This window comes from Phyllostomus hastatus, unplaced genomic scaffold (genome assembly GCF_019186645.2).
Source record: "Phyllostomus hastatus isolate PE091 unplaced genomic scaffold, TTU_PhHast_1.1 phas_scaffold_1674, whole genome shotgun sequence".
Lineage (NCBI taxonomy): Eukaryota > Metazoa > Chordata > Mammalia > Chiroptera > Phyllostomidae > Phyllostomus > Phyllostomus hastatus.
This window is the reverse complement of record NW_025334011.1, coordinates 22,711,162-22,736,173: the sequence shown is the minus strand read 5'-3', so window position 1 is coordinate 22,736,173 and position 25,012 is coordinate 22,711,162. Positions and strand designations below refer to the sequence as shown.

At 45.5% G+C, this 25,012-nt stretch overlaps 1 protein-coding gene across 4 annotated transcripts in view; it reads left to right on the top strand.

Annotated features, from left to right (window-relative positions):
• The window catches only part of FRMD4A (FERM domain containing 4A), a 582,202-nt gene that overhangs the window by 437,949 nt on the left and 119,241 nt on the right, over positions 1 to 25,012 (top strand). For all 4 annotated transcript variants that reach the window (XM_045857669.1, XM_045857670.1, XM_045857668.1 and 1 more), the window contains exons 4-5: positions 8,993 to 9,085; positions 19,783 to 19,867. In XM_045857669.1, the coding sequence (XP_045713625.1) occupies positions 8,993 to 9,085; positions 19,783 to 19,867 (178 nt within the window). The remainder of the gene's footprint in view (positions 1 to 8,992; positions 9,086 to 19,782; positions 19,868 to 25,012) is intronic.

The following is a 25,012-nucleotide window of genomic DNA, read 5'->3' as shown; positions in this document are numbered from 1 at the left end:
GAACTGCACATCTTTAATGTGTACAGTTTGGTGAGCTTGGACATTTACAGATACTATGTTTTTAATTTTTAAATTAGAAAATTGTTGACAGAGGACTCCATGCTCAAAAGCTATAACTTAACAACTTTTAGACTATTTAGCAGAAACAGTCAAACATACCCCAAATTGAAGTGATGATTATAATAATGTATTTAAATTTTAATATGAATCTCCTGTCATAAATTTTAAGAATTGTGTGACAGATGCTGTAACTGAGTATCCATGTAATGAAAACCTTTAAGAGGTATTTGGAAAGTTGAGGGAGAAAGATAAGAAACTTGGTCAAAAATCACTGCACATTTTAAAAGCCAGGTACAGTTAGAATGTATTTTCACATGCCAATTAAGAAATTTCACCTATCAATTAAGGAAATTCTTAGCCTCTTATTTAATCATAGACCCCTTTCACATTTGTTTAAGAGGTATGTTCCCTTCCCTGCACAAAAATTTACACTTAAAATAATCTGTGCTTAAATTTTACAGGGTTTACAGACATCCTGAATCCAGAATCCTAGTTTAAGAACCAATTAAGGATTTAAAAAAAACAAAAGGTGCAATGTTTTAATTAATTGAACATTGACTAGTACTGTTGGGAGAGTCTGATTTATCCAGATAATTAAGGCCCAGTGTGTCCTTAATCAGTTGGGTCCATAGACCCAATGCTGGGACAAAGGGGCACACCCTCTGCTCTGCCGGGTCCTTGTGTCCTTGAGCACCCCCCTCCGTCCCACCAGAACCACACCTGGCACTGGCTGTGCCCTCTGAACAGGGTCTAGTTGATGAGCACTCCCAACCACGAGCTTATGTACAGTTTAAAAATAAGCAAAGTAGAACAGCGGTTTTCCAATCATGGAAGAAACAATGACACAATGTTGCTCTGGGGAAGCAATTTAATATTTAATAATAGGTTTAGGATTTCCATTCATTAAATGCCCGGAACCATGAGACTGAAGAGAGATCAGTGGCTACAACCTCTCGGCCTGAGTCGTAACAGGTGCTTCTGGACATGGCACTCGACATTCATTGCCACCTTGGAGACTGGCAGACGTATGGCTAACAGCCATGCCTTCTATTTTGTGGCCAGAAAAGGGCTTTAGCAGAACTCTTTCTGTGTGTGGCTAAGACAAATGAAAAAAGAATGGGGTGATCCAAGGAGACCTTAATGGATCCAGGCTTTGTCTTGACTTCTTCCTTTCCCAAGGAAAGTCCTACGTTAGAGCTCAGATCCTGGACAAGGGGGAGCAGAGTGAATTCTCACTGACTGTGGAGACTCCCTCCCTCCCTTCTTTTACTGAGGGCAGGAGCTATGTCTACACATGGCTGGCTGGCCCTGGACTGACAATAATATTGGTCTATGGGCAAATTTGAGGTTGACCTGCTGGTTCTTTAGCAGATGTTTATTTGGCATCCACTCTTCAGCACCAGAAATAATGAGACTTTTTGACCCCTTGTATGGCTTGCATTTTTAGTTTAGGAGGTGAATAAGATATAGCATTGGAGGTACAATAGTGTTACAGAACACAACAAGGGGGGCCTGGGACGATATACTATTATTGAAAGAAGGCCCCGGGTCCGTTATGTCCGCCACCAGAGGAAAGACGTCTCTCAATGCCAGAGATTCGTGAAAAGGAAAGGAAATGTTTATTTGATGCTATACTAACTTAAAGTAGTGACCTAATGTCTTTATCAAAAACCCTAACGTCCCTAAAAACACCCACAAACAGACACAGTCCTTCCTTCCTTCCCCCTTTGCCCAGTCCAGAGTACCGTATCTCAGGAAAGGAAATAGAAGTCCATGGCTCAGGCAGTCCTCTGGTTCTTCCCAGTTAGTCCTCCATCTCGACTGGGAGACCTCCCTGGGTTCCTGGCACCCTCAGCTGAGTCACCGGGATCTCTGCTAAAACCAGGTGGTGGTTCCCCTTCTAAAGCTGTGGGGGTCCCTACTCTGCCAAAGCCGTGTGGTTCTCTCCCTCTCAGGGCTGCGCATGGCTCTCCTTCCTAAAGCAGCATGGTTCTCCTCCTCTCAATGGCCGAGGTCCTCCCCATTCTGCTAAAGCCACATGGTTTTCTCTTCTCTTAGGGCTGCGCATGGCTCTCCTTCCTAAAGCAGCATGGTTCTCTCTCAATGGCTGAAGTCCTCCCTATTCTGCTAAAGCCGCATGGTTCTCTCCTCCTCAGGGCTGCGCATGGCTCTCCTTCTCAAGGCAGCATGGTTCTCCTTCCTAAAGCACCACGGTTCTCTCTCAATGGCTGAGGTCCTCCCTATTCTGCTAAAGCCGCATGGTTCTCTCTCCTAAAGCAGCATGGTTCTCCCTTCTCAGGGCTGTGCATGGCTCTCCTTCTCAGGGCAGCATGGTTCTCTCTCTTAGGGCTGCGGGAAGGGGAGAGTCCCCACTCTGCCAAAGCCGCGTGGTTCTCTTTCCTAATGGCCACCAAGTCTGGGTTTTAAATCCCCGAGGCCAATCTTCCTCTGCAGCCTCATTTCCGGCTCCTCCCACACTTGGCTTCACTTGCCAGAATTCATATCCTTCCAGCTTTACTGGGCTGCCATCTTGAGTCTGGGCAGGCGTGGCCTCATGTCCTGGAGCCAATCTTCTCCGAGCTCCCACACAGGCGCTGTAGCTTGGGGGGATCTGCTCCCAGTCACATGTTGGTGGGGAAGTTACTTCCATTCCCCTGGCTCAGAGATGATCACAGCTATTTAACATATCTAAGCGACCAGCCAAAGGCTATAGATATGTTAAATGACCACGCCAGATCGTAGCTGCAAGGCTGTTGCTATGCAAAACAGCTCTCAATGGCCTTGCTCCATTTGTCCCTTCCCCCAACCCACACCCTGGGTGGGGGGATGGAGACATCTTAAAATCTCCTGGACACCTTAAGTTCTGGACCCCATTTCAAATGCCCATTTCAGGTCCCCCCTCTTGGCTGCACCCTGTAACAATAGGAGAAGATTTAAAACAAAGTCTCCATAAATAGAAAATTAAAGCCATAACCCTGGCTAGGTGGCTTAGTTGGTTGGATCATTATCCCATACACCAAAAGGCTGAGAGTTCGATTCCCAGTCAGGGCACATACTAGAGGCAACCAATTGGTGTTTCTCACACCTTTCTCTCTCTCCCTCTCTCCCTCTCTCCCTCCCTCTCTCCCTCTCTCCCTCTCTCTCCTTCCCACCCCCCTCTTTTTCCTATCCTTACTTTCTCTCTAAAATCCATAAACATGTTTTTGGGTGAGGATTAAACAAAATTAAAGCCATAAATTCAGGTGGACAAAATAGCCCATGTTTTAGTCATCTGGTTTCCCCAATACATTATCATTATTCTCTCTCTGTGGTTGTCTGTGTCTGGTGCAGATACAATCTCTCTCTCTCTCTCTCTCTCTCTCTCTCTCTCTCTCTCTCTCTCTCTCCCCCCCCCACCCCTCTCCCTCTCTCTCCCTACCCTCTCTCTCTCATACACACACACTCACACACTGGAAGACCACTATTTGAGGGTTTCTTGCTAAATCATTATCCCCTAACTGTACCTGATGTTGATGAGCACATGTATTTCTGAGTCAGGACACTAAAAGTTAAACACTGTTACATTTGAAGAGCTCCCTACCCACCCCTCCATCTAGGGACATCTGTAAGAATTTCATGCTCTTGCTTTGACTTTCCGTAGAAACTCATTCCATATGAAGCCAGCCATCTACAGTGAAAACCTCTGAAAGTCATAGAGTATCATTCTCCCCTGCAGTCCAGGAATGATCAGTTTGGATCATCGTATCATACACCTCCACCCTCCAGTAACTCTCCATAAACAAAGCTCTCCTTATGGCCATCTCTCTTGAAGGTGCCAACACTTGAACCAGAAATCTATTTGTATTACATGTAGAAGCTAAAAGCAATCCATTAAATAAATGCATCCAATTTCCGTTGCCTAGAAGCAACTGCGTATTTATTACTGACCCAACAGTTTGACCTATTGCTACCATAAACCAAATGAGTGTTATCTTGCGCAGCTTTAAAGATAGTTATCAGTCAAGCAATAAAAAAATACTGAGTGTCTGCTGGGGCATTTTTAATTTTTGTCCTTTGTTACTAGCAAATGCACTGATATGCATTCTCAAATGAAAAATCAATGAGAATAATGAAAACCAAGCTATCAGGCATCTCTTACTTAGTTACGGTGTATTTAGAAAATGTTTTTATGCTCTTTTTACTTCCTTGCTCCCTGGTCCATTCTGACTTAAATAAAAAAAAATTGTGAAAGGAGCTTGATGTCAGGACTATAAGGTGTCACATAGGAAGGAAAAAGCCCTGGAAAGTGAGGAATTATTAATACTGCTGGGTGTAGGAAATATGACTGAACCCCAAACAGGGAGCAGAAAATAGTTTAAGTCCTATTGCAGCCAGAGGGCATGGTTTCAGAGCCAGGGTTTCCGATTTGCTTCTTAACCCATCTCTTGGCTTTTGTCCAAATACTGAGCACTTGCAAGGGGCCTTGGATGAGTCACCTGTCCCTTCAGTGGAAAGATTTTTGTCTGAGGGTCCCAGCAACACAAATGTGCGGGAGCCCACCTCTGCATGGACATCAGAACCCTGCACGTATGCCAACCCTCACTGAACTGGGGCTGAGGAGTTCGAATAGGGGAGTGGAGAAAGGAAATTTACCTTTCCTTAAAGACCACAGGGGTGATTCTGGCCTCCTTGTTCTCTCTGCTTCCTGGCCATTTTCTTACTTTCTAGTCAGTTCATTACCTGACAAAGGCAAAACTACTATATGTCTGGGGACAAAGAAATTTCCATTTAAATAAATTCATTGCTAAAATATCATCTTTTACAAAGTTTAACATGGGGAGTAAAATTACCTAGAGAGGGAATCCACCCCTCTTTTGTCCTCTGTTAACATGGATGAAGAGGAACAGGCTGTGAGCAAACCCAGCAGAGTGGTAGCTGGGAGACACCCATCTCTGTGTCTCTTAGTGCACAAGGGCCCCACTTTGAGGTTCTTCACTGAAGGAACCATGTACCCCGGAGACCAAGTACCAGTGCCAGCAGTCTGTGTGGTCAGTCATGTGCCATTGGGGTGGGGTGAGAGTTTATCTCTTGGGGATTATGCAAAGGTCATTTCCATAAGACCATTTGTCAAGAATTATTATAAGGCAAAAGAATACATTTAAATTTACATGGCCATTGGGTGGATTGCTTTCTTGACTTTTCTTCAATTCTGTATTTATTTGACATCCATTAGAGAGGCAAACTAACAGCTAGAGTTGTGTACATCTCTCTTGCTGTGCAGAGCTCACTCCCTGAACCACTCCCTTTGTCTGACCCTCGCACACCTAGCCCTGGAGGGCCCTGTCCTGAATCAGCTCAGGGCCAGGCACCCGGCAGCTTGGGGCCACCCTTCGCCCCTAAGCTGTTCCCCTGTCCTGCCTTGCCTTCCCCATGGAAACCCCAACAAAGGCCTAGGCCTCCTCATTCCTTTTCTGCCTGACTCACACTGGTGCTTCCCCTTGTGGTCCTGCCTGGCGTGGTCCTGCCTGGCATGGTGTGCCTCTCATTTCTAGGGAAACTGTAAATAACATTCAGTTTTACTTTCCATGACATTGACCTCTCTGTGTGGTCGCTCAGTTATTTTTATAAATTAAGATCTGAATCCTGGTTGGTGTGACTCAGTGGATTGAGTGCTGGCCTGCGAACCAAAGGGTCACCAGTTGAATTCCCAGTCAGGTCGCATGCCTGGGTTGCAGGGCAGGCCAGGTCTCCAGTTGGGGGCGTGCAAGAGGCAACTGGTTGATGTATCTCTCACATCGATGTTTCTCTCCCTTTCTTTCTCCCTCCCTTCCCCCCCTCTCTAAAAATGAATAAATAAAATCTTAAAAAATAATCTGGGCACAGATCAGTTGCTTTGGGAGGTTGTCATCCAATCAATAAACAAGGCTTTTGAGCACTGAGTATTTGCCAGGTCTTGTGCTTGGTTCTGGGATGATTTTTTTAATGTTGAAAACTTACAACTTTGTTGGAGAGATGGGTCGTATTTTTTAAAATAACTACATGTACAAGACTGTACTATAAATGCCTTGCAGACGACACAAACCAGAAGCTCTGGAGGAGTTTGAAAGGAAGCCCAGGCTTAGGCAATCAGGGGAGACTTCACTGAAAGACTGGGCTGCACTCAGCCTCCAACAATGGCTAGCGTTCAGATAAAGAGATGGAGAGACTGTTCCAATTAGGAGCAGCAGCACGATCAAAGTCAGCACGCAGCGTGTGCATATGGCATGCATGCAGGAGGCTGAGCACATGCAGAAGATGCGGGGAGACTTGGGACAGTTTCAGAGGCAGGAAAGGAGTGGCTGGAGCTTCTTACTACCAATAATTAGGTCTCACATTTGTCTTAACACCTTTTAGTTGATCAAAAACACACACTTTATTTTATGAGGAAGATCTTGCTGTGCTTTTCAGATGAAAAAAGGCTGTTGGGGGGTGGGGGAGAAGGTGTTACAGAGTAAGTTCTCTGGACTGCAGGAAGTACAGCCACAGAGGTGCCCAGGATGGGTGCTGTGAAAGCCCAGTCCCAGGCTGGGGTGTGGTGTGGGGAAGGTGCATCAGGGAAGGCTTTCTGGAGGAGGCACAGGAGAGCGGGGTCTTGAAGGATGGGTCAATGAAGGAGAGGAAGAGCATTCCAGGCAGAGGGAACAAGATAAGCTAAGGCACAGAGGCCAGCATTTTGGTATAACCAGAAACAAAGTTGGCACCCTGGCTTTCTCTTTCCAGATCCATGTCCTAGTTGGCTGGGAATTTATCCCAGGCTGGAAGAAGTTGGTGCAGTCATTTTATGTAAAACACTTTTTTTCCCTATTATTTTTCACTTTTACTATGTTCAGAGAAGAGTAACCAAAAGTGAAAATAAAGTTCATAGAAAAAGTTTATTTCCAGAGGGAGATTCTGAAAAGGCGGAGAAAGAAGCAGATCCAAACATCAGCCCTACATAGGCCACAGGTGGGGGTTTCAGGGAACAAGAGACTTGTGCGTGTGTGTATGTGTGTGTGTATACAGAAGGTACTACCTAAATGAGTTCCTAAGACAGAGAGGGAAGCCCCTGGCATGTTTCCACTTTCTGGAGGTAAGCACGTGCTTTGAGGAGCAGACACTGTGACAGGGCAGTCAGTCCCAACAGCCTCTGCTGCTCATCCTGCACAGCGTGAGCGCCTTCGCTTGTGCTTGTGCACCTGAATATCGGCGTGACATGGCATTGGGCACCAAAGTGGCGTTGTGCTGCCAGTTGTGTATGTTCAGCATGAGTTTGTGAAGTAAAGGTGATTAGGGCTCTGAGTCCTCTGAGGTGATAGACTGAGACTGGGTGAGGAGAGGGAAAAGGAGGGGTAGATTTCTCTGCTCATACCCGTAATGTGGCTCTGCCTCTCTCTTCCGAGACCAACCTCATCGTGGCCTCCAAGGTCCCGATAGCAGGTCCCTGCCCCTTCCAGCCTCATCCCTTTCTACTGACATGACACCAAGGTGCTGGGTTTCTTCTCACTTTAGGGCCTTTTGCACATGCTGGTTCTTCTGCCTGGAAAGTGGTTCCCCTTCCTCTTGGCTGAAGTAACTCTCATGATTCTGCAGATCTCACTCAAACACCAGGCAATGCTTCTCAGACCCCCAAACTAGGTCAGATCCTCACATGTTCTCATCACTCATGGCCCTACTACTATTAGTTACTGTGTAATTAATTGTGGAAGTAGCAGTTGAGTGTCTCCTTCCAAGCATGTAAGCTTGAGGGGAAAAGGGATGGTGTTTACTTTGCTCCCTGCTGCACCCATAGACCCTTTATCAAAGAAGGTGGTCAGTTGACATATATGAAAGTAAAGAAGAGATGGAAGGAGGGAAAGAAGAAACAAATACGCAAGTTGCTCCACTTGTGAATCATCAAGTATGCCTGTGGTCCACTATTTAAAACAGCTTTAATGAGGTGTAACTGACATACAATAAATGATACACATTAAAGTGCATGAGTTGATAAGTTTTGACACATGTAAGCACGAATAAACTATCCCCATCACCAAGAAATAATGGATGTAATCCATCATGCTCCCAAAATTTTCTATATGCCCCCCATAATCTCTCCCTCTAACCTCCCCGCACCCCAGGCAACCACCAATCTGCTTTCTGTCACCGTAGATTAATCTGCACTTTCTAGAGTTTCATCTAATGGAAGCTACAATTTGTACTCTTTTTTTGCTTGGTTGCTTTTACTCAGCATAATTATCTTGAGATTCACCTATGTTGTTCTGTATATCAATAGTGTATTGCATTTGTTGCTGCATAGTATTCCATTATATCATTATATCATAATTTGTTTATACATTTCCCTGGTTGATAAACATTTGGTTTGTTTCAAGTTTTGAGCTATGAAAAATAATGTATTTCTGAACATCTGCATGTGAAAGTCTTCATGGCCTGGCCGTATGCTCTCATTTCTCTTGGGTAAACACGTAGGAGAAGAATGGCTAGGTCATATGGTAGATGTAAGTTTAATTTTTTGAGAAACTGACTGTTATTGACTTTTCAACCCATCTGCTCCCAGCAAAATGTTGTGAAGATTGATATCATAATTCTGAAGTGTGTTTTTAGGCCTTCAGGAAAAAAGGCAGCCCACGGCGTGGTGGGATGGGAATTTGGGACGAGAGAGCATGATTACATTTTCATTGTAGTGTGGCCCGAGCAGCAGCAGCCGGTCTCTGACCCCTGGCTCTGAGCGTCGCTGTCCTCCCTCACGTCACACAGAGTGTCTGGCTCATGCGGTCTTCCCTGGATACCCCTCTGGGTTCTTCAAATACTGAAAACATAATAGCGAGGCAAAGGTCCCCATTTAACTGTGATCCAGCCCATTCCACTGCACACACACCTTTGCCACAAGAAACTTATGCAAAGTCCAAAGTCCTAATCACTTTATCTCTGTTTTCCTCAGGGGACACTTAAACTGGCTTCAGCTAGACCGAAGAGTATTGGAACATGACTTTCCCAAAAAGTCAGGACCCGTGGTTTTATACTTCTGTGTCAGGTATGTATGCCCGGTATCCACTCTTCTGTTTCTTCTTTTCTTTGTCAGAAAAGTCTGGGAGGGGATAGTGATCAAAAGAAAGGGAAATCAAGTGTGTCTCGGCTCATTACCAGGAACAGAGGTCATGCCATAGCCACATTTCCAGTAGATACAAACCTGCAGCGTGAGCGTGTGAGGCATGTCAGTGTGTGTGCACAGACACGTGGGTTTGTGCTCTTGTGTGGGATGCTTGTGTGAAATACAGAAACAAGCTTTTTTTAACTTTTTAAAGAGATTTTATTTATTTTTAGATAGAGGGGAAAGGAGAGAGGAAGAGGGAGGGAGAGAAACATCAATGTGTGGTTGCCTCTCACACACCCCCAACTGGGAACCTGCCTGCAACCCAGGCATGTGCCCTGACTAGGAATGGAACTGGCGACCCTTTGGTTCATAGGCTGGTGCTCGGTCCACTGAGCCCACCAGCCAGGGCCTTTTTTCCTCACTTTTTGTGGGGGGCATAAATCTCAAACTGAGTCTTTTACAATAACAAACTCTTGGGTTGTGTTTCAGTGGCTGTTTGAAGCTACATAACAGAAGCTTGTATATTCTTTCCTTCTATCACAAGTGCCACCTGGCCTCTTGAAAATTACCACTTTCTCCCAAAAAGGAGGAGTTGAACCCCAGCAGTAAACCATAGGTCAATGCACTCTCTGGTAATGGAGGATAAGATATGGTACAATATAATATCAGAAACAGTTTCCTATTCACTAATCTATTGTAAGTTTTATTCAATGACTGCAGAGAACTGGATTTGCTTCTTGTAGTTAATATTTGCAACAATCTTAGGAAGCCGGCCAGACTTACCACATTGGTTTGCAGAAGGTTGCGTGAAGCCAGAGGGCATCATGTCATTGGTTCTGGGGGAGAGCACAAATCATAGCGAAACTAGAGTCTGAACCCCAGTCAGTGGAGCCAGAACCCTTTGGCTTTATCAGGTGTCTGTCTAGAACCTTCACTGAAACACAATCGCAGAGACATTTGGTGTGAGTGCCTCGGTCTGCCAGTGACACCAGCCCTTCCACTCAGTAGATGGACCCAGCTTTTTTAAAATGTGTGAACAGAAGTTCGAGAGCTACATATTGACTTACTGCAAATTTACTACAATTCACCTCTTAAAGAGCGTGGCCAGGAATGTAGATTTGGACACAGCCATCCTGATACCACAGGAGGCATTAGAAGGGGCTAAAACCAGGGGTAAGGGCCCCATTTAACAGGCAGAGGTGTGTATCTTTACACAGCTGGTGGGGTAAAGTTAAACTTGCATTTAATGACTTAAAAAATGTTTTAATCCTCACTGGAGGATGTGTTTATTGATCTTAGAGAGGACGGGGAGTGGGGCAGGGAGAGAGAGAAACATCGATCAGCTACCTCCCATATGTGTCCCAGCCAGGAATTGAACCTGGAACCTAGGTATGTGCCCTGGTGGGGAATCTAACCCACAGCCTTCTGGTGTACGGGGTGATGTTCCAGCCCACTGCGCTACCCAGCCAGAGCTAATGCCTTTTTTGTTTGCTTAACAGCTGTGAACATATCAGAGCCAATCTTAGCCATTTTTATTACTGTTGGGCATGATTTCAATGTCATGTTCTTTTGAATGGTGTCTGCATTTTCTCAGATAAATGGAAAAGTGGTGTTATGAAACAAAGAGTAACCTGTAATGGAAGGTGGCTGAGCACACTTGCCATACATGCGTTAGGCTGTTTCCTCCTTCCTGGGGCTTTTCAACATCCTTAACTAAGAAGAGAAAATACTGGGCTGCTTGTATGTCAGGGTTGTTGTTTTTTTTCAGGTGTCTATGATGCCTTAGACAGGGGTGTCCAACCTTTTGGCATCTCTGGTCACACTGGAAGAAGTCGAATTGTTTTGGGCCACACATGAAATACATTATGACACGTAATCACAAAACAAACCTCACAGTGTTTTAAGTAAATTTATAGTTTTGTGTTGGCCGCATAGATAACCATCCTCGGCCACAGTTTGGACACCCCTGCTAGAGGAAAGCTTGGGGCACCATGAGGTGGCCAGGTGAAGTGCCTATCCCTGAGAATATGCAGATGGTTCCGAATCCCTCCACACTGACTGCTGTCTGTGAAGCCAGACGCACGGAGGAAGCTGCAGAGGCAGAGCCGGTGATGACAGCAGAGAGAACTGGGACTGGGTGAATGAAGACCCAGCACTGCCTCTGCCACTGCCTCTCATTGCCCTGCTTGGCCACAGCAGGCATCTCATAGGCATCTTAGGAAAAACTCGCCAAATGCACATTTAGGGAGACACTTCTAACAGTATGACCATAGGCTGAGCTCCTTCTCCAGCTCATCACAAAGCAGATCTTTCTGGAGAGCCTCATGTTCCTATTTCCAGTTACCTCTTGGCCACCTGAGAACTTCAAACACAGCAGGTCCAAAGCCACATTCATTGTCTTCTCTCCCACTCCCACATCCCCAAATCTTCTGTGGTCCCCTCAAATCTGTGACATCATTATCCGCTCAGTCATCTAGGCTTTTGGTCTTGAAACTTTCTTCTTTCCCACATTCTTACGTGCATTAGTTTTCAGCTGCTACTTCCCAAATCTCTGGCTGTCCTGCCCTCTCCTCATCTTCTGTCACATGATCTATTGCAACTGCCTCCCAGGGTGGGCGTCACTGGCCACAGAGGACCCTGGCTCCCAGAAACCCCATGACCCTGAGTCCCCACCTTCCAGCTGGCTGAGCAGTGTAGGAATGAAACACTGATAGTTTGTTTCTTTTGAGAGAGGAAGCAGATTCTCTCATGTAGGTGAATTCTGCATTTTTACCTTGGTGATCAACCTGGGAAGAAATCCCAATGTATAACTTGATACCTTTCTAGGAATGCCCAGGGCCCTCTTCTCCAGAGGAGTGGTATGATATATTGTCTTCCTGCAAGACCCAGACCTGGAATATGCTGGAGTCCTAACAAAGGTTTCCGTCCAGCTGAGCACGTTCCCTGTGCGGGAACACCGACCTTTCTGACGGGAGCATCCGCCACACACGCGTACCTGGAGGCAGCCCGACCCTCCAGTCCCTCAGAGCCTTTCTGCTCGTGTTTAAACATCTGTACATTACACCTCTCTAATATATGTACAGTCAGCCTGTGTGGGAAAGTGGAATAAAACCACCTGAGAAAAGAGACTGTGGAAACTATAAAGCTCTTTAAAGCCAAGTTTTAGGAATTCATCGAGTGGCAATATTAACCCTGTGTCACTGAGCATCTGAGTTCAGGCTGCTGTCTCAGGATGATTTGTCATTTGACATTTTTGTATTCTTCCTCTGTAGAGCATACTCAAAACAAAACACCTGTGAGAGGGAGGGCAGAATTACCGCCACCTTTCAACCAAATAGGAGAAGTAGGACCTAAGTATATTGAATCACATGAATTTGAACTCAGAGAATTCTGCTTCAACCTTGAAGCCGGAGTGCATCTTTTTAATGAGCATTTCTCCTGCAGAGGGTCTCAAGCTATGTGACACTACAGAACATTCTCAAAATGACAGGATGGAGGACTAAGAACCTATCTTCATTGACTCCAAACATAGCCTGAAAGGGATCTGCTCCTGCAACTCACCTGTCAGATCACCAGGAATGATCACAGTGGCTTCTGGGTCTCACTAATTACCTCAAAGGAAACAGGTCAGAGAGAAGGGAGCAACCTGTTACTCAGGATAATTGTTAATCTTCACAACAACCCTTGAAGCAGGAATTATTTATTATTCCTAATGAAAGATAGGAGGTGGGTGCCCAAGAGCGTCAGGTAAATTCTCCCCCAGCGTGACTAGTAAGCTATGACATCTGTTCAGTCAGAGCCGACTCCAAACCTTGGGCCCTGCCCCGTTCTCCATGCTGCCTGCCTCATAAGCAAAAAGTGACACGACAGTTGTTTAATAGAGACTGCCACGGTCGTTCCCTTTGCAGGAGGGCCAGAGGCACCCAAGTCAAGATCCCTGACCTTGGCTCATCTCGCATTCCACACTTGGCCCCGTCTGCAGAACCAGCATCCCTCTGCAGAGATGGTGTCGGGGACAGATGCACCCAGCGCCGGGTGAGAGATGCATGGAGAGCAGCCCTCCCAGGCCTGGCATTCCTGTTTAGCACTGCCAGCTCAGACACCATTGGCAGGGCACCCCCTGAAAGGCAAAGCCACAGCCACAGAGCTTGGCGGCCTGTAGGAAACTCCACATCGAGTGAAGGAGGGGTGTTTATGCATTTTCTCCAACCTCTAAGATCTGAGCAGCTGTGCTTGTCATCATCTCTTTGCCAATTCAGTCCAAACCCTTCTGTGCACCACTGCAGCCCCTCCCTTACCCTGGACCCTACTTCCTCTTGCTGCTTGGTGCACACACATACATGTGTGCACATGTGTGCGCACACACACACATCCCAGTAAAGCTGGACCAGTCCATCACACACTTCTTTTATTTCTGCCCCCGAGCTGCCACATGTGGTGGCAGGTAGGGAGTGGAGTCACACAACTGCACATTGGAGCATGGCTGGTTGTGACCGTCTCACAGAGATCATCCATCGTGTGCCTCCCAGGGCCTTTGTGTGCCCACAGCGGCTTTCCTTCCCTCAGCCGCAGGCTCCAAACCAGACCTCACTCCCTTTGTTCCAAGAAGGTAACATGATTTTCAAAGAGAAAATGCAAGCTAGCATGAGTGAGCTCCATCAGCCTTCCATGTCCTTACCCACAGACTGAATTGCATTCGCCTCATTTTGTGGCATCTCACCCACCCACGGTGCATGCACACCTAGGAAGAGGAATAGTGACCGCTGTCCCGTCATCCAAGCCTGGCAGGTTCATGTGTCCTCCAGTTCCAGCCCTTCCCTCAGCTCCTGGAGCTTGCCCCACTCCATCTCCTTTCTCCTGTTCTCTGTCTGAAGCAGCTACTTCTCCACAGATCCTCCCTGACATGGCCACCTGGCTCCCACCCAAACAGAGGGAAAAACTTTCCCAACTTGCATCCTCCTTCAGCTGCTACCCTTTGCTTCCCCTTCGGTTCACAGCAAAGGTTCAGAAGATGGGTCTGCATGTGCCGCCACCCTCCCCTCATCCCACAGGGCCCACGCTTTGTGACAGACCAGCTTCTGGTCCCATCACCCCTATGGTCAGTGGAAGTCTCTAGGCCCCAAATTCCACAGGCGCTTCTCTGCCCTCTTCTGCTTGAGTCAGCTGGTGTCAGCTTTCTGCCCCCAAACTCACTCTTCTTTCTGTGGTACCCCCTTGTCTCTGTCCTTGGCACCACCACCCATCCAGCCCCCCAAGCCAGAAACTTGGGTGTCAACCCTGATCCTTCTTCCTACCTGCTACCTTCTCTGCCCTCAGTCATGAACTCCTGTGATGTCTGCATCCTAACTAGCTGTTACATCCCTACCTTCCCCTCTGTGCACACCCTGTTGGCTCTACTTAGGGCCTTTACAGACTTAGGGTATCCTGAAATCTCTGTGCCCATCTCTGCTTCTGGTCTTGGCCCCTTGCAGTCTCTCCCATACATTACCACAGAGCATCTTATTAGAAGTTTCACCGGTTGCCCTGCTCATAATTTTCCTGGACTCCCATTATCGCACTAAGGATGTCCTCGGCATGTCCATGGTGATGAGACTTCCTCGTGCCCTCCTGGTGCCATCTTCCCCACCTCCTTACCTTTCACACACATATCTTACTAGCAACGAAAGACCTTTGCTAGTGCTGTGTGGCAAGCTCCCCACATTGGAGAACAGTGACCCTCCGAGAGTGTTCACCAGGCAGGCTTGAGAAATAGGTCAAGAAAAAAAAAATGCAAGGAATGTTGACCAAGCCACCTAAGGAAGTCTGTGTCTTTTTGTGTAGACACGAGCTTGTGCTCAGAATGCTTCCTCCTGTCTGGGCTGTTCCTTTCATTCTCCCCTCAGTGTCCCTGGGGCTCTCTGGTCACCTGCACTGTTTGTATGAAATTAAACAGAGATGAGATCTGTCTCTTCAAATGTAGACTTTCACAAATAATGAATTGAAGTGGGCAATAGAGAAAGAGAAGGAGGGAGCTTTAATTCGGGGGAGGGGATACACGGCCAGTTCATGACCTGACTGTTGGTGTCTTTCCTGACTTGGGGAGACCCCAGTGCTATTTCCTGCCCCTCACAGGGTCAGCGATGGCTTGGGTCTAAAGCGAGGCACCTACCAACAGAGTTTGCTAGACCTCATCTGGGTGTGCCAGTTAAGATTTCAGTTTTGTTGAAACTGATCATCAGAGAGATTTGGCCACATAAACTCACAGCAGTCTCAATTATCCTTCTCATTAGGATCACTCCTTTTTGCTACCAAAAGTCAGCATTCTGAATGTGACATTTCTGTTTATTACAAAATGAAATCACTGGTCCATTTAATTAACACTTGCTGTAAATAGTCAGTGATTCCCAAGTGCCAGAGGGTGGATGTGAGAGGGAAGAGCAGTGGAGGGCAGAGGAGGGGGCTGGCTGACGTCATTTGGCGGGACGGCGTGCAGTCCGCTGCAGGCTGAGGCTTCCACAGGTTACAGGCGTCAGGGCCTCTTGAGTGTTTGATGTGTGCAAATGCACGACATAGCACAAATTGATGCCCATTTCAGACAGTATGAGAAAATATGCTTGGGTAGGGATCATCTGGGCCAGGTGTTGTGTGACATTGTTCATGGGACCCAAAGAACACTCTTGGCCAGGTGCGCCTTTGGCCTGGAACACCGTTCCCTTTGCCTCAGAAAAGAAGCCCTAAGATTCAGTGCTGGTAAGTCTGCTGAAGAACCTGTTAAAAGTGTAGGTTTTGTTATGATTCAGGTACAGTGAGGCCAATAGATCAGGAGACAGCTGCCATTGAAGAAAGTTGGCTGCTTGTAGTTCCCAAGAGGAGGGCACACACCAGGCTGGGCGGGGGTGCATCAGGCTCTGTCAGGAGGCAGAGGGTCAGGAGGGACAGGAAACTGTGGGCAAGAGCCCGCCTGTATGCTTTCTGTGGAAGGAATGGGTGGTCATTGGCTACTTTGAATAATTTCTGAGGACTGTGGGGCAGAGGGACTGTCCCAAGTTGTTCTGTCCTGGCTCTGGAGAGATTAGGGTAGGAGAATAGTGGCCCTGAGTGGGAGAGACCAGCAGAGGAGACTGGAAGGGTGCGTGGGCTCTGGACTGGTTGGTCTGCATAGGAAAGTCATGCTCACAGGTGAGTCCTTTACTATCTCTAGGCATTGGCTGATGCTGGGAGGTCCCAGATGTCTTATTAATCCGTGGTTAATACAGAACCAAACTTGGAATTGTCCATTCAGACACTCTGGATCTACAAATCAAGTTCTTGGGTTTAACCGGAGACCTAGAATTTTCTTTGTGAACTGGGTGTTTGAGGAAGCCACACACTGGTAGTTAAAGAAATGCACCATCGCCACCTACTGCTGAAAAGGAGGATGCTTGACAAGGCTCTCAGGAAAATTTAAAAACAAAGAAAAAACAGAACTGTGTATAAGAAAAAGAAGGAAATTAAAAATCTCCACTTTGAACCAAAACCACTACCATTTCCCATTTCCCCAGAAGTCGCTTCTGCCCAGCACGCTGGGCCTCAGCACGTGAACAGAGGTGTCTGGGGTCTGTTTTTCTCCGGGCAGTTTTGACTCACCAGTTCCCTAGCGCAGATGGGAACCTCAGGATGAGTTACATATCCAAGGTTACAGAATAATAATATGACGGGCCTGGAACTCACAGGGTTTTCCCGGCTGCTTCTCCGTGATAAAGGTTAACAGGAAACTGCTTTACAACTTCTGTCAAGAGGAGGTGATGTTTTTTTCTTCATCTGCGAATATGCTTGTTATTTCCTCTACATTCTTGCCTCTTGGACAGCCAGACGACACAGACCTCAGTGGAAATTAAAGCTGTCACACACAGAAAGTAGAATTTGCCATCTCATTTCAGTTTTCCATTATCAGAGAGTTGAAAGGGGATTGTTATGTTTCCTCACTACACTGTTGAGAAAACAGGGGCTGGAGAGACAGAATGCCTTCACTGTTTAATTCTTGAGAATTACAGAACATACGATAAAGACCTAAGGCATTACCTTGAAAATAAAGTCACATTAGACCCAACGGGTTTAGACTCAAAATGATTATTGCCCAAGAAGCCTCTGCTGCTGTTCTGGCATTGGGGGTCAAGGCAAGCAGCAGCGCTGTTTGAACAACTTTCCCTGTTAACAGTGAGGGAAGGGGCGGGGGCAGGGGCTGGAGGTGGAATGTGAAACTCCCTAACCTAGAATTCGGTGACATCCGTAGTTCTCCTCCCTTCTGCATTGCCTTCATTGCCCATTTCACTGTTCTATAAGGAGCTCAACCAATGGTGAGTGAACAGCTGAGAATCAGACTTTCAGTCTCAGATACTTAGTAAGCTTACGCTTATGTCAGGCACTGTAGTGGCACTGGAGATGCCTCACTACGAGGAGGCGGCAGCAGCAGCCTAGTAAGAAGACATCCCAGGGAGCAAGTACAGGACCATGAGGCAACACAACAGGCAGAGCGTGTCATGGTGGCCAGGAGGGGCTCTTCTGAGGGAGAGTCAGTGCAATCAGATAAAATGTGTGGTGATCCTGAGCAAGGGCTGATGAGAGCAGGAGTGGGTTGGGGTGTGGAGGGTTGTTTTGGGGGCAGTGAGAGGAATAGCTTGAAGAAAGACACAGAGCAAGCTTCATGTGTAATAGGCCACACCTGAAAGCTGTCCTGCTGATCTTCTGAACCACCTAGAGTGGGATCCAAGGCTCTGGCACCCTTCCCTCCCCTCCTCACCACCCTTCCTCTTCTCTTCCCGCCCCTCCCCTTCTCTTCCCTCCCTTCCCCCTCTTTTCTTTTCCCTTTACTTACCTGAGTTTCCTTCCCCCTCCCACCTTGCCTCCCTTCTTTCCTCTTTTTCTTCCTTCTTTCCTTTTTCATTTTGCTCTTCTGACTAACCCTTTCCAGAAGCCCTTTACAGCGGATGCCCATTTTCATTAAATTAAATTTAACTTACCTTGCTTTGAGATGTAGAATATGCTACTGCATTGCAAGTCACCAGTGTTACAGAACTGCGAGTTATATGCAACTTTGCAGCTCCTCTGAGACCACTGCAGGTGCTGGAGGGAGGCCTCCAGTCCTTGCAGTCCTTTCAGGCCTTGCTCCAGGGGGCAGAAGCTTTCATGTATTTGTTTGGTTGTTTATTTTTGTGGGGGAGAGGATGCCATAGAGATCAACCAGCCTTCTCATTTCCAGGCTTTGCAAGAATGAAGTCCGTATTGTAATTTCCAAAAATTCTGTAGACACTCACATGGCAGTAATTGCACTGATACCTGCTGATTGAAAGTATCCTCTAATGCTTGACGTTACTCTGGATTCACTCACAAATTTAAATGAATTTGTATTGTATTAATCACACTAGCCTCTGCACACATTTGAAAAATGACAGGATACATTATTTACTTTGTCTGTAGACAAAAGGTTGCTAACTCATGGGCCATGGACTTGACCTAGCATATGGACATACTTTGTTTGCCTCATACAATGTTGGTTTGTTGTTTTTGCTGTTGTTATTGTTGTTTTAATCTGAATTAGTTTCCAGTACTTGAAAGCAGTAGACTTCACAGATGTAAAGCCACTGAGTGAGTCCTGCTGTCTTCTCTTACAATCTGGGAAACAGGCCCAGAGAGATTGTGTGACCTGCTCTAAATCTCAGAGTTGGGACCAGATTGCTGGCCTCCTGACTTCCTCCTCAGGACTCTTTCTATCACTTGTAATGCTGTTCGAGAACGTTATACCACTTGTTTCTTCTCTTTCCACACTCAGCACCCTCTTGCTGTCCCCAGTTTCTACGAGGCAGGTGTCCAGTGCCTCCGAGAGTTGTCCGGCCCCCTCAGAGCCCTCTTCCCCTCCGAGACTCCACATTTCAGTCACCTCCTCCCCTTATCACTACTGCTCTCCCTAGTGCAGCTGATCCTTAGACAAGGGCAAGAACCTTAACTAATTCAGGATTTAATAAACTCCACGGTGGATGTGTAAAGGCTCATTTAATGTAAACTTAGATCATTTCAGCATGTTTCATCTTGAAAAAATTTATAAGCTCCATCTGGGTAAAAATTAAATTCTCATTTGGCTTAATATGCATTAATATTTCAGTGTTATACTTTCACAGCCCTCTGGATGTGCAGAAATGAAACCATGCATCACCACCTTTGGGAAGAGAGTTCATAACCATTTCTAAGAGAAATATGCTCCCCCATTTGATGAAGCAGAAGAAATTATCTTTTAAAAATCCAGCTCAACAATGATTAGGGTAAAAATGTGATATACTGAAAACAAATAACATTGTACAAAGAAAAGAAGAAAGGAAAGCAGGTGAGGGGAAAGAAAGTAGATGGTCAAGGTTAAGTCAACTCTAAGGAGTTGATGGCAGGCCCAGTTCTTTGCCACAGTGAGGGCTCTCAAGCCTGATGGTCTCAATCCACTATAAATGGACTTGAAAAACACTGTTTTCTCTCAAAAAGGAGTCATTTGAAAATAACAGATGGTGCCTTTTCCTTTTGTTCATTTAGGATAGGGAGAGCAAGTCCTCATGTCAAATCCGGTAGCTCAAAGAATGGTTGATTGTCTGGTTGGTCAGTGCTTCGGTGATTCATTTGCAATTTTTCCCTTCCAGGTTCTACATAGAAAGCATTTCATACCTAAAAGATAATGCCACCATTGAGCTCTTCTTTCTGAATGCTAAGTCCTGTATCTACAAGGTAAGAACGTTCTCTTCCTGTTCAAAGTTTCCCATTGAAATCTGAAAATATCAGTTGAAGCTGTACATCCCAACTTGTTGCCTCTGATGTGATTTTATTGATTAGTAGGAGTAACCTATAAATGAACTACTATAAGTAAATGAGAATTCCATAAAACTAGAGCTACCAGTTTCTTAATGTGACTGCTTCTGATCCCATCACTGTGTTTCGGCTCCTTGAGGTGTTCCTTAACATGGTCTTAGGGGTCTCCTTAACTTGACAACTGTGGCAAAGAGGAAACCTAGGTAAGTATGACAAATGCACTAGTCAACTTACGTCTCACTAGTATGAATGAATTTCTTGTAACCAAATGCATCTTGGTTAAGATGCATAAAAAAACCACCATTTTTAGATGTCCTAGCAGTATCCCTCAAAGAGACGCTATTGGACTTTGGGTGGGACAAATTTCTTTAAATTGTGCTAAGATATAACATTTATTCTAATAACCATTGATAAATGTACAGTTCCATGGTGCTGAGTGCATTTACATCTTTACCATCTACCTTCAGAATTCTTTTCCTCTTACAAAACTGAAACTTGGTACCCATTAAACACTAACTCCTTCTGTCTCTAGCCCTTGGCAGCCACCATTCTGCCCCCTGTCTCTATGAGTCTCACTACTGCAGCTGCCTCATATAAATGGAATCACACAGTACAGGGTGGGGCAAAGGGAGATTTATAATTGTTCATATGGAAAATAATATAATAATTAATAAGTAATACAAAGATAAACTGTGTTTCACATACTCACAACTGTAAGCCTACTTTTACCCCTCCCTGTGTTTGTTCTTTTGTGACTGGCTGATTTCACTTAGTATTATATCCTCAAGGTTACTACATGTTGGAATGGAAATCCCCTCTTTTTAAAATCTGAATAATATTTAATTACATGGATATGCTTCATCCTATTTATCCATTCATTCATCAGTGGACACTGTCAATGGACATTCATCAATGGTTGCTTCTACCTTTTGGCTATTGTGAATAATATTGCTATGAACATGGATTTATAAATATCTATACAAGCCTTTCCTTTCAATTTTTTTGGTGCATACCCAGAAGTGATATTGCTGGATCATATGGTGATTCAGTGTTTAATTTGAGGAGCTGCCATACTGCTTTCCGTAGTGACCACACCAATTCACATTCCCACCAACAGTGCATAAAGGTTCCCATTTCTCCACATTCTCACCGACAATCTTATCTTCTGTTTCCTTTTTGGTCATGGCCATCCTAATGGTGTGAGGTGGTACCTCATTGTGATTTTCATTTGCATTTCCCTAAAGATTAGTGATACTGAACATCTTTTCACATGCTCATCAGTCATTTACACGTGTTCTGTAGAGAAATGTCTATTCAAGGGACAGTTCTCAATTGGGTGGGACAGTCCCTTGCACTACATCCAATTCCCCCACATTTTTGCAGTGTTTCGTTTCATTGGGTGACCCAAATGCTCACAGCATTTCCAGCATACACCCCCTCCCTGGGGAGGGGCAGACCACCAGCTGGGCTGAGAGCCATGACCAGGAGAACGTATTTGAAGTAAACACCCCCTCCGTTGGCTCCCAGCATGCACCCTGTGCCTCACTGATGTGGCCGTTAGCACACCATAACATGATGCCTGCTCAGGCCCTGCTGCGGCAGGCTGGGTGTTGGGGTCTGAATCTTTTCAACACCTCTGAGAGGAATACTATTGTACTTTTTGTCCCTGTTTTCCCATGGGGAAGATGAGGCACAGGGAGGTTATACAGTTTGCCCAAGGTCACATGTCTAGTGAATGGCAGTGTCCATCCCAACTGAGCTGGTCACCCTGTGCCCTGCAGGGCATCCTGTCCTTAGAATGGAAAATGTCCCTGCAGCCAGAGAACTTCAAAGCCAAGTACACATGTTATAAAATGGTCAATGGTTGTAGTCAAAGGAGTCCGAGGAGATCCTACTACCTATATTTCATATTTAACAAAACCCAGTTTTGGGCAATTTCAACAACCCATAACCATTAACACACACAGGTTGAAATGTAGTATCAGTCATCACTTTTCCTTCTGGAAGTACTTCAGCACATTCGTTGTGCAGAATGGTTCCACCAAATGCAAAATTCAAAATAATGAGGGCCTGGTAGTGATCAAATTCAGTTCTGTGAAAGGACCTCACTTGGTGATGGTTGCTGAGACAGGGCTTAAACTGGGCTCAAACCCAGAGCACTCAAGACTAGCACTTTGGGTTTTTGCTGAATGGAGGGAAAAGTCGTTAACTGTAGTTCCAGGAACTTGCAGATTCCTTCCTCTCTCCAAGCCCTTGTTTTCTCTTTATAACATGGAAATAATAATACCAACCTTACGTACCTTACAGATGTGAGTATGTTGGTTTTTGTTTAATGAATGTGAGAGCACTTTGAAAACGTTCAGGAATAAAAAGTGAGTGCTGTCCACCAGGTGGCAGACTCGGGCAGTGAATACCTGGAGTCACTGAACTGACAAAATCACACTGGACTTGGGCAAGTAAAAGTTGCCCCAAATTGGGCTTGTACAGAGGGAGAGAAAGTTTCTCTCTCTCTCTCTCTCTCTCTCTCTCTCTCTTTTGGGGCTGCTCAATTCATTCTAGTTCAAAATGCCAAGTGGGAGCTGAGGAATACAACACTTCTGAGGACTCTGGGATTCATGGGAAATAAAAAAGAAGGAAAGATAAATCCTTAGAACCAAGTGAAGGTGGTGATGCAATCATTCACGATCACGTTGCCCACAGCATCAGCCTGCCTGCTGACATGGGTGGTGTGTGTGCTCAGAATCCCGGCTGCTTCGTCTCTGGGGCTGTGCGAGAGCTTGGTTGTGCCAGTGACCCAAGGATGGCCATCCTACAGTTTATGTAGGACACTGAATAGCATCACAAACCACCTGTTTCCCTTCCTGTCATCAAAAATAACATTTAAATTTGCATAAATAGACACTGAGAATTTAATTTTTAAAAAGCTCACACTCTTATTTGAGCCACGTGAGTGGGGCTGAGCAGGGCACGTTAACTTTCCAAAGGGAGGAAACTGATGTCAGTGAGGGTAAGGGACTTACTCAAAGACAAAGAACCTGGTGTGACCTACTGTGCACAGTTGTAAACGTGCAAAAACATTGGGAGTTCCAGTGGCCTAGTGCTTGGGATTAGGGATTTATTTAGCTTTGGTATCCCAAGGACTTGGGTTCCCTTCCCAGCTCTGCCTCTTTGTAAATGTGGGCACCTGTGATGATTCCAAGCTTAGTGTTCCTCTTCGGTTTTCAAGAATATTAAGAAACCCTACCCACAACCTTCTTGAGAAAATGAAACTCGATAAAGCACGGCAGCAGTCAGCAAAGTGCTGAGATAGAGCGGCTCACAGGGGTTCAGGCCCCAGGTGTTCATCTTGGCTCTGATCTCCTTTGTGTCAGGCACTCCGCCCTCGGGCTGGCGGGCGATGCCAGACTAGGACCTGTAGATAGTACTGACACTAGAGGCTTCAGTTGACACAGCATAGATTTAATATCAGCTCCCTTCCCGTTTCTTCAGGCATGGTTCCTATGGTATAATGGAACCCAAGCTGTTCAGATAAAATAAGCTGTTTATTCCTGCTTCTTCATTCACTTTCAAAAGCATAAATATTTATTGTTTATCAAAGTAATATATAACAAACAAGAGTGCTGGGAAAACTAGAAAGCAGCAAGAAAAGAGAAGACCAAATGTGAGATGGACTGACTCTGTAAAAGCAGCCCGAGGCAGGAGCCTGCAGGGGCTGAGCGGGGCTATGAGCACAGGACGCTGCACAGTACTCTAGGGTGTCTAGAAGCCAGAGCCGGCTCAGCAGTGTGTGGCCACACAATCTGTGGTGACATTTAAAAGCAGGATGGTTCTTCCCCGGCTGGGTTGCTCTGTGGGTAGAGTGTCCACCTGATACGCCAAGGTTGTGGGTTCAGTCTCTGGTCAGGACACATATAAGAAGCAACAGCGAATGAATAAATAAGTGGAACAACAAATCGATGTTTCTCTCTCTCTCCTTCTGTCCCCCTTCCTCTCTCTCTCTCAAATCAATATAAATACAAACAAATATAAATATAAATATGTGTGTGTATATATATATATAATTTATATATATATATAAAGCCAAATGTTTCTAAGAGCCTAATTATGAAAAAGAACCCTACCCCCAGTCCTGCCACTTTCAACAATTTTAGCTGTTTCTTCTGGTATTTGCCTCTTTCTTTCTAAATAATTGGTACAGGGCGTTAGTCCTTGATTTACCCATTTTAGATTTATTGAGTTCCTGTTAAGATAGGTGAGGATTAAGTTCTCCTATATCACCATCCACACTTTGCCTTTCCCATTTTCCCAGTGCTGAGTGAAAGCCACAGCCATCATCATTACATCATTATAACTAATACAGGTAGCACCTGTGGTTGTGATTCTTTTTTTCAATAACCAGATGTTTTACCTAGAGGTAATCGTTGCCTTGCTGTTAGTTGTTTAGCTTCTATGTGCCCATCATTTTTCCCCCAAAGGCTCCTACAGATTCCTAAATGCATACAAATGTAAATTTCCAAATGCATCAGGTAATTAATTCATCAGTCCTTTTTGGTTTTGTTTTTGTTGTCACCAACTTTTGTTGTTTTTCTTGGGACCCCCCTTTTAGAGCCCCCGTTCCCAGTCCCCCTACCCAACAGCCCTCACTATGTGACACCCCTTCCCCATCCAGTCTTTTTTGTTTACTGGATCTTGAGTCATCCTGCGGTTTGTTTTACACCATCATTTCACTGGAGAACATCCTACAATAAACCTAGAGAAAGTGCATATGGGAAGTAAGATGTTGGGGTGCTTGCACATCTAAAAAAAGTTTTCCACCTTCATCTCTGACTAATGGTTTGACTGGATGCGGAAATACAGAATGAAGATTTTTCTCAGGGGATCACAGGTGTTGCTTCAGAGTTGCCTGCTTTGATACCTCATGTCTCCTATTTGTCATCTCTGTCTTTTTATTCTATCTTCTAGGAGATTTCATCAGTATTATCTTTAATCTCCTCTATTGACTTTTTAAACTTTGTTTTTAATTTCCAAGACATCTTTCATATTATCTGGTGTTTCTTTTTGTGC